At 39.7% G+C, this 10,097-nt stretch overlaps 2 protein-coding genes across 2 annotated transcripts in view; one reads left to right on the forward strand and one right to left on the reverse strand.

The window, feature by feature from the left end:
• ctnna2 (catenin (cadherin-associated protein), alpha 2) overlaps positions 1 to 5,798 on the reverse strand; it is a 133,015-nt gene extending 127,217 nt beyond the window's left edge. The window contains exons 1-2 of the mRNA XM_077605052.1: positions 5,703 to 5,798; positions 2,227 to 2,303 (exon numbers count right to left, since the gene is read on the reverse strand). The gene's annotated coding sequence lies outside the window, so the exon portion shown is untranslated. The remainder of the gene's footprint in view (positions 1 to 2,226; positions 2,304 to 5,702) is intronic.
• Positions 5,799 to 5,943: 145 nt separating this feature from the next.
• On the forward strand, positions 5,944 to 9,665 carry adra1d (adrenoceptor alpha 1D). Its single transcript, XM_077605061.1, has 2 exons — positions 5,944 to 7,082; positions 8,706 to 9,665. The coding sequence occupies exons 1-2, from the start codon at positions 6,134 to 6,136 to the stop codon at positions 9,230 to 9,232; spliced, it is 1,476 nt and encodes a 491-aa protein (XP_077461187.1). The 5' UTR covers positions 5,944 to 6,133; the 3' UTR covers positions 9,233 to 9,665.
• Positions 9,666 to 10,097: the final 432 nt, after the last annotated feature.

Consider the following 10,097-nt stretch of genomic DNA (forward strand, 5'->3'; position numbering starts at 1 on the left):
GTGAAGAAATGAAATGGACTCATCCACCTGTCTATTATGGCTGGATGTGTGCCTGCTGGAATTTCAATGAATGGACTGCTCTATTTTTAGTTTCAATCACTTGGAAGGATTCATCTTGGCTACTAGACTGTAACAGTCAAGATTTAAAAAAATGCATGCACACTTTGTAGAAAAGTCCTTGAAACATTGGGAAATACAAAATAGGGGTTATGTGAAAGAGACCTGGGGCCACAAACATTTCCTTATACTCCACTGTAACATGAGGTCATGGTGGATAATTAGTATTCATGATTGATAGTATACGGCGGATAAATGGAAATATAGGGAGGGCTGGTGGGATGATCATGTAGTCTATTTTAATAAGTAATGATGAGCTAAAATTATATTTAAAAGACTGTATTACACATCACTGCTTTATGTGTATCAAATCAATATGTCACATGGTTTATTTTAACAGCTCAAAATTTATTTTTCTTTCTCAGTTTTAAATAGTGTTTATAAAGCAAAGCTGTTAGGAACCATTCATCTTTGCAATATCTCTTATGGGTGACACTCTTAAAAAGGGTCTACATTTTCTGAATGTGTGTATTTTCATTTTAATGCTGCTTGTCTACTAAATCTACTCTACATTATTTTGTGAGGCATGTTTGACATGCTTATACATGATAATGAAAGTAAAACTTCCTTGGTTGAGTCCACATGTCTGTGAAAAAGTGTGTTGAATAAAGACATTTCAAAATAGTCTGAAATACAATCTTAATTGTAATTTCTACACAATCCTCGCATGTTCAATCATTTATTATTTGTATATTCATTCAAATTTGTCAGGGTTGTTAACAAGTCATTACTTTAGCAGAGCCCAACAATTTATTCATTTTTCTTTGAGTTTATGGCACTTTTAAATGAGAAAAGTGCAAATTCCATTGATTACTTTTAGAAAGCTTGCATTAGGCATTAGGCCAGAGGGGCAGGAAAACCTTTTTTTAGTGGCTAATGGAAGTCATTGATTGAGGCCACTCAGTTGACATTTAATTTCTCGTTTCTGTCTTCTTTTACCCAGTATGAATTGTATTTGTCCATCTTTTCAAGCACACTAAGAAAGCAGTAGATGCTTAAATAGTATAACAAATGATGACAGTTCTAAATGAAGTAGCTTGATTGAAATACAGGCAAGCACTCTCGACCCATATTTTTATCTTATAACATTTAAATATACATCTCCAGGAATATTTTTTTCAAACAACGACCAAGTTTCCAGATGGACTAGACTGCTGAGCTTCTCCTATTGTATTTAGTATTTTCACTGATTTTTATTAATACATCATACGCATTTAACCTTCACAATGGCATCAGAAATGATAACCAAATACGGAACAGGGAAATCTGGGGTCAGGCTTATCTCAGTATGATCAATCTCTATCTGTTACATTTTGAAATGAAACACCCCAAAATCACACCCTCACACACAGTTTTTTTTAATGATTATTTCTATTTTTAAGATGAGTGACACTAGACATGTACTCAATGCAGTTCATGAAACTGTGCTGAGTTGTCTTGGCCGTTTTGTTCTCGCAGTTGAAGTGACACACAAACATAGAACAAAGCATGTGTAGCGTGAGAAAGGCAACGTGGGGTCCCAGTGTTTTCGAGAGGACAGCCGAAGTACACAGAGCACGTCTCTGGAGATTCGTCTCAGTAAACTCAGCTAGTGCCGCATAATTACTGCAAGTGCGATTCACACGGTGTCAAACATAAAGCTGCACATGGAGCATCTAGAGCAAAGACTTCTCGGTCATTTCAGGTTTGCTCTCCCTTTTCACTTTAGGGACGAACTGTGCCAATAGGGTAATATGGTGCACTTACATTCAGTTCCCTTGAATTTTGTTTTATTTGTACTTTCTGCTTTGCATTTTTTTTACCCTGGGTCATATTCTATAAATGTCTGACCTGCCTCAATACTTACGGCCCCCTCAGGACGGTTAATAAAAACCTGTCAATCATTCCAATGTCCAAGTTTGCAATAACTTCAGAAATGTCATTATTTCCCTTGTTTTGCAGCTCTATGGCTGTCATCTGTCACTTTCCAGAAACTGGTTTGTACAAGTAGATATGCCAACAATGCAGCAATTGGTGCAATTACACTATTTTAAATTGACACTGAATGGTATTCAGTGGTTCACATAAAGCTCACTGTGGTTCAACTTGCTGGATAATTTTCAACCTTACCTCATTCAGGATTTCATTGTGAGTGATTTCTTCAGTCTTTTTGATGAGTTCCAGTGAATTTCAGCTACCAAGCCATCCTAAGCGAGACAATGCAAGAGGGCGAGAAATCAGTTAATAAAACCAGCTCAAAAAGAGCATAATATTATATTTCCTGTACGCAAAGAGGCTTACGATGCCCACGATTTAATGCCAGGAGAGAATAAAATCCACCTTTTATGTTTCCTTTTATCGGCATAACCTTTTTGGGTTTTTTAATCTAAACAAATACATGAAATATTGTGGTTGTGAAGGCTATTTGTCAATTACTTTTTTATGAAAAAAATGTTTTTAAATTGATCTCATCAATCATTTGTACAGGAAAATAATACTTAAATTGTTTGACCTTTCAAGTCTTTTTGAAGATTCATGTGTGAAGTGATATCAAAGTACAAAATCACCAGTGGCAAACTGGATCCTCGTCACACTGCCGAGGAGTGATAAGTAGGACCAGTCACAGTCTATATTAGTGATTACCATAGTGAGTGATGTGCTTCTTTACTTTAGGGTATAGTTGGCAAAGGCTATTGCAATTGAATATATAAATCAATCGTTGAACAAGAGCCTTGGAAGTGAACTTTATATTTCTCTTTGACTTAAAATGACCCTGCTGAAACCTAATGAAGAAGCATGAAGAAAAGCAAATGAATAAACTGACATGAACACTGGCATTGCCCTTAAAATGTTGCTGCTTGCGATTGGTGAAAAGTGTGTTAACCACAGACAGATTGAGAAAAGACCAAATAGAAAACAACAATTAAAACATTAACTAGGTAAAATGAAGATATTTAAAAAAGAAAAATCCCTTTCCACAGCACATCTCTATACAGCGCAATCAGACAGGAAATTCCAGACATTTTTATAGAGGTCAAAAACCTTTCAGTTGAGTGGAGTGCCTGGAACACAAGGCGGTGTCAGTATCATACACTCTTAGTAATTAGTTATTGAGTAAATGGTATAAAAAAACGTATAGTCCCTTTAGCTATTGATCAACCATTGTTGACCAATTACAGTAGCTGCAACATGGACATCCGGGCACATCGATGCATTCAGGGGTTATGCACATTGAAAAGCAGGGCGCGAAAACCACGTAATCACCATTCTGTAAGGGACCTGATTATGAGTCATTTACAGCCACTTCAGATGTGATCACCTTGGATGACTAGAACAGATCTCCTGCAGCTAGACATTTTTTTCTTCACAAGATCAGGGTGGATAGCATTCTGTACCTAGTGTCCTTTGAAACAAATGTGTTTCCTAATTTGGTTCAAATGATGAGCTCATGTGATGGCTCAAAAAGTAGGTAAACTACAAAAAGGAGTCACCATATCATCTGAAAATATGATATTCCAATGAGCTTCCTGTCTCTCCTTATCTATCAGTCTATCCATCAACATGACAAACATAAAGGTGCTCAGAGCAGACACATGATGCAATTCCACCTGATCCGCAAACTCTTCTGTCACTCCTACCATACACTTCACTTCTCTTTACTTCTCCACTGCTAGCCTGGCGACCTCGGCTAAGTATCCTTGAGGAAGATACTTAACCCCACATTGCACCTAATGGTATGACATCAGTATGTAAATGACGATTCACAACAGACGAAGTGCATTGAGTGTCTTGAAGGAGGAAAGGCGCTATAGAAGTAAACGGCTATTTATGTATGATGTATCACCAGTTACTCCTAGTTATTTTATTTTATTGTTATAACTGAGTTCCTATTTAAGACTATACTCATAATTATTCTTTTCCCAAAGTAAATATAATTTTATTTGGGTATAATAATTGTCTTGTTTAGTCATCTCTTAATACTTGCAAAAAATAAAATGAGAAGCTACTGTTGAGAATCTCATCTCATTTTCTGAACCGCTTGATCCTCATTAGGGTTGCGGGGGGTGCTGGAGCCAATGCCAGCTGTCCCCAGGCCAGAGGTGGGGGACACCCCGAATCGATGGCCAGCCGATCGCAGGGCACAAGGAGACGGACAACCATGCACACTCACACTCATACTTAGGGAGCAATTTAGAGTGTCAAATCAGCCCAACATGCATGTTTTTGGAACGTGGGAGGAAACTGGAGTACCCGGAGAAAACCCACGCAGGCCCTGGGAGAAACTCCACACAGGTGAACCTACCTGGTCTTGAACCCAGGACCCCGAAGCTGTGAGGCAGACACACTAACCACTCACGCCACCCACTATTGACAATACATTCACAAAATTGCAATGAACTAATATTACAGTTTTGATTATGAATGCAGGGCACACTTTCTAATAGTCTTTAGACCAACAAAGAAGGCCAAAATGGAATTCCCATGACCTTTGTAAGGATAAGTGCTATGGATGATGACTGCATGAATAACCAAAACAGACAGTGGACAAATAAATTGGATCAGTTTATTTTTCTTGCAGATATTTTGGGGGAAGATAGAAAGAAAGTAGACTAAAGAAACATATTTATTCATACATTTTCCATAGCACTTATCCTGACAAGGGTGACAGGGCTAAAGAAACACATTTATGTGAATATGCGGATCAGTGAAAAAGACTTCCACAACTGTAATAAATTCTATGAAGTGATATCACAGCATTGTGTTCATAACAAGCTTTTAAAAGTGACAAAAAAGGTTTGTGCCACAATGCATTAATAAATCCAATTATCGTCATGAATCATTTTCAGTAAAATAACCTTTTGTGGGAATGGTTAGTGTATTTAGGGATTCTATTGGCTGCCAAATTACACACTGGGAATTACATCACATTTATGTAAACAAAAAACTGACCCAAATTCGATCATGATGGAGCAGACTCAATACAGATATGAATGAAAATGAATGAAACCAGACTACCGGGAGAAAACCCACACAGGCCTGGGGAGAACATGCAAACTCCACACAGTGAGGTGAGACCAACGTGTAAACCACTCGTCCACCGGGCAACCCACAGGGAACATATTGACAAAAATTAATTCACAACAATTAAAAAAAATGCAGGTATTTCTCAAGTTCAACACATAGACCAAGAATTTTAAACTGTGAGAGTCAAAGAGCCACACTTTGCAGTGACCTTCCAAAACAGACAGACACACAAAAACACAATTAACACCATGTTATTCTTTCCCCTACAAAACAACAATGTTTTAATTTCAAGTTAAGTATCACACACATCAAATGCAACTTAGCCACAGTCAAAACATCAACCACAAGGCAAAGAGCCACACTATATACAAATTATGTTAAGAAGCAGAGCCACACTATATACAAATTATGTTAAAAAGCAAAGAGCAAAATTCATTTTGCCTGGGAGCCTTATGTGGCTCGAAAGCCACGTGTTCGCCACCCCTGCTCTACAGTGACTACTTTACATAATGTCAATTCTTCCGTGTTGTTCCAAGAAAATATACAATTAAAAAATGCACAAATGAGAGGTGTGTACTCACTTTTGTGAGATCCTATATACGTATAACGTGCACTCATTTCAAGAGCAAAGCAAAACAATTCCGATTTTCAATTAGTCGCTGAGGTCGATGTGACACGTATGACGCGACGAGACTTCTCAGTGGTTTAAAAGAATTTGTGTGCGTTTGCGTGTGAGCGTGCGTGCGTCTGACGTGGGTGGGGCCACGCGTTCGGATGTGCTCGCGCTGACTCTGAGAGGCAATTGATGGACCAAATGATGCCGACAGTGCACGCCGCTGCACAGCTGAGAAGACATGCATACCCAAGGCACAGAATTGGAGGCTCATCTATTTCTTTTTCCTGCCTCCTGAACTCCAAACGAGCTCTTGAACGCGTTACCTAAAACAGCAATGCCAATTGACTGGCGCCCCCACTGTTAGTTAGTTATTTTGACGCTTGACATTTCTTCAGTATGACGCATTCAAACTTGAGGAACGACAGCATCTATTTGACAGAAGCTCTCAATGGATCAGTTGTGGATATATTCTTTCCCAATGACAGCACCACAACCTGTTTGAACTTGACTTTGGACTTTGGATCCGTGTGGCTCGGGGGGTTTCTCGCCTTATTTATTCTGGTGGCGATTGTGGGCAACATTTTGGTTATTTTATCCGTGTTTTGCAACAGCCACCTGCAGACGGTGACCAACTTCTTCATAGTCAACTTGGCCATGGCGGACCTGCTGCTCAGCATCGTGGTGCTGCCCTTTTCCGCTTCTCTGGAGGTTCTGGGCTGCTGGGTGTTCGGCCGGGTGTTCTGCAACATCTGGGCGGCGGTGGACGTGCTGTGCTGCACGGCTTCCATCCTCAGCTTGTGCATCATCTCCGTGGACCGCTATATCGGCGTCAAACACTGCCTCAAGTACCCCAGCATCATGACCGAGAAGAGGGCAGGTGTGGTCCTGATTCTCGTGTGGGTGTCGTCCATTGTCATCTCCGTCGGACCGTTGCTGGGTTGGAAAGAACCACCTCCCGTGGACGAGAGCGTCTGTAGAATCACGGAGGAGCCCGGATATGCGCTCTTCTCCTCCCTCTTCTCTTTCTACCTGCCGCTCCTGGTCATCCTCATCATGTATTTTCGGGTTTACGTGGTGGCCCGTCGGACAACCCGAAGTCTGGAGGCGGGTGTCAAGCGGGAACGAGACAAGTCCATGGAGGTGGTTCTAAGGATCCACTGCCGCAGCATCTTGGAGGATACGCGCACGGTCGGTTCCAAAAGCAACAAGCATCACCCGTTCAGAAGCTCGCTCTCCGTGCGGCTCATGAAGTTCTCCAGGGAGAAAAAGGCGGCCAAAACCCTCGCCATCGTCGTGGGGATGTTTATCCTGTGTTGGATGCCCTTTTTCTTCTTTTTGCCTATGGGTTAGTGTTTTTCTTTTGGTGTTTGTTTCTTTGTTTTCACCTTTTTTTCCCTTCTAGTGTCATTATAAAGCAAAATAAATAATTTCCATTTGATGGACCACCAAGTAATTTGCTGCCATTGAGGGCGATAGACATCTAATCCATTTTAAGATGGGTGACAGTAGAGCGGGACAATATTATTGATCTATCAGTATATTGATCTCACAAGGGTGATCTGTGGGCGAGTGCTTAACACCCCCCTTACACACACAGTTCTGAGATCAAATGTTCAATCCCCTGTGGGTTCCCACCTTCCTGTGTGACGTTTGCATGTTCTCCACTGGCCTGCGTGTTTTTTTTCAACGTACTCACCTCCCATACATTTGTTGATTTGTCTTTCTTTTTCAAATAATCAGATTAAAAACAACTTTACTTGAATTTATACACTGTAGAAAGAAATACACTTTTTTTTAAATTATATTTTGATGCACATCTAGAATTTTTTGTTTTATTTTCATTTCAAATAGACTATTTAAACATTTATGAGTTCCAACATATTTGTCCAATGCAATTATATTGCATCTCTATTATAAATGAAGTTCTTGTTTCCAATATTGCTTGTGTTGTATCTTGACTGAAACAAAAATGAAATGTTCCAACAGTAGATGGTAGGAGGCACATACAGTAACAAATCAGCATTCTTAGTAGCATCTGGATATACTGTATGTCAAAGTAAATGAGTTGACCCCAAAATTTTAAGTCCACAGGCAAGTTTCAAAGAATGAGTTCAAATGAGCCTTTTTTTTAAAAGCCACCCATCTGTACTAACTCACAAATTGATGAGTGCAGGGAACGTGTTAGTTGCACAGCAATTAGTCACCTTTTGGCAAGAAGGCCAGACGTGCACTTTAAACGCCTATTTATTGCAGGCCTTTTGTTTTGTGATGATGTAGACAGAGTGCTTTGACCTATCGAGATCTCCAGTAGCATTTGCCAGTTCGTCAACATCACTTTGTTGAGTACATGTGGAAAAATAATCCATCATAAGTAAATGAAAACTTAGTCATATTTTAAAAAGAATGAAATATGGACCAGTTGACTGCTGACTTTCAAATCCTGTTGTCAATAATGTTCTCCAATCATAACTTAATTTTGTCTAAAGGAGAAAATTGGGTATTTCAACTGCAGTAAAACGAGTATCTTCAGTGTTGTCTGTTTTCCGCAGAGGTTTAAAAAACCTTTTGTAGTTTGTTTGTTTCCATGAGTCTCTTGTGTGATCACTGCTCTGAATGCAGCATGCTGTTTTAAATGAAAGTCATCTATTATATAATATGTATATGTATTTTGAATACTAAACATTTCCCTCATAAGCCATGCATCTCATTTCCCACATTCACTTTCATTCACCACTCAACCAAATCCATTAGGATTTCGTGCAACACAATCTGGTGTGGAGGGTGTGTGGGTTTTCTCCAGGTGCTATATCGCTTCCTCTCCCAGTTCCCCTCAAAAATGAAAGCTTCAACTTTACATTGTCATTTCATGTGAATGTTGAGTAAGTTAGAACAGTGTGTGTTCTTCAGAGATATCTTACTGTTAAGATCCTGGTGTATATTTTACATCAAATTGTTTCCCTTTCTGTAGGAGCCTTCTTTCCAGCGATGAAGCCATCAGAGACAGTATTTAAGGTGGTCTTTTGGCTGGGCTACTTCAACAGCTGCATCAACCCCATGATCTACCCCTGCTCCATCAAAGAGTTCCAGCGGGCTTTCACGCGACTTCTCAGGTGTCACTGTCACCCCAGAAGAAGGGCTCTGCGTCGATTCTACGGCCAGAAGTGGCGTTCGGCCGTCAGGGGGATAGCTTTGGAACAAACAGGACAGCACGAGTGTGCCTACACGGTGCACAACTCCTGTGGCAGCTCTTTGATAAGCAAGCCGGGGGAGAGTTTGAGGCGGTGGAACCTACTCCCACCACTGAGAAAATCTTCCTTTCAGCTCAAAGAAACAGTGAACAATCTCTCCAACAAGATCAAGGGAGGCACCGGGCGAGGCGGCACACCTGCAGTGGTCGATGGAGTCTCAATGGGGATTTACAATGTGTGTGAACAAAGCAGTTACCGGATTTATGACTTGGCTCAGTGTTACAGCATGAAAGAGACGAATATTTGATGGACCGCAAGAGAATGCTTTATTTCCAAAAAGATCTTTTGGACCAACGTTTGATAGGTCAAAAATAATACTAAGACAATATACACTTAATAGGGTTCAATGCAAGAGATGGATCAAAAATCTTTCTTTACAAAGATGATAATGGCCACTTTACATTTCTGGTGTATAGTATACAATACTGATTGTGGTGTTGTTTAAAAAAAGGGGTCTCCAAAAATTTGTCCTTGAGGGGCAATGTGGATCCTATTTTTTTTGTGTTTTTGTTTTTTTTTGTTTCCTGGCAGATTCAGCACAAACAGTTTAACCAATGATGTTAAAACAAGCTGCACCGGACTGCAATTGACTGATTACACTTGTCATACACCACATTTGTGAAATTGTGTTGTATTTGGTTGGAATAAAATGGGGAATAATTTGGAGACCTCTGGTTTAATTTGGCATATAATTGTGGACAGTAAGTGTAAATGACAGCTGGTTTTAGAATGACAAATATATGTGAATTTAACAGCTATTCTTATCCTTCACATCTATTATAGATTTAACACATTGTTTCAACCTTGCTTGGTGCATATATTGAAATTTCACATGAATCCTATTCATTTTAATGTTGGTCAATGATTTGTCAATACTAATTGTGAATTAACAAATGAACTAGACCTTCCAGCAGATGTCACTATTGTCCGTTAGGTTTTTAGTGCATCACTCGAATAACAATGTTAGAAGCATCTTCAATCATAATGGTGATTCAGGAGAGAACACACAGTTGCACACACTTTTGAATGGAAAAAAACAAAACGAATGAGATAGAGAGAGCAATTTTCCAAGCGTGCCACAAATCTACCTTGTCGGACAAAAACAAGTCACA

Source organism: Stigmatopora argus, chromosome 7 (genome assembly GCF_051989625.1).
Source record: "Stigmatopora argus isolate UIUO_Sarg chromosome 7, RoL_Sarg_1.0, whole genome shotgun sequence".
Lineage (NCBI taxonomy): Eukaryota > Metazoa > Chordata > Actinopteri > Syngnathiformes > Syngnathidae > Stigmatopora > Stigmatopora argus.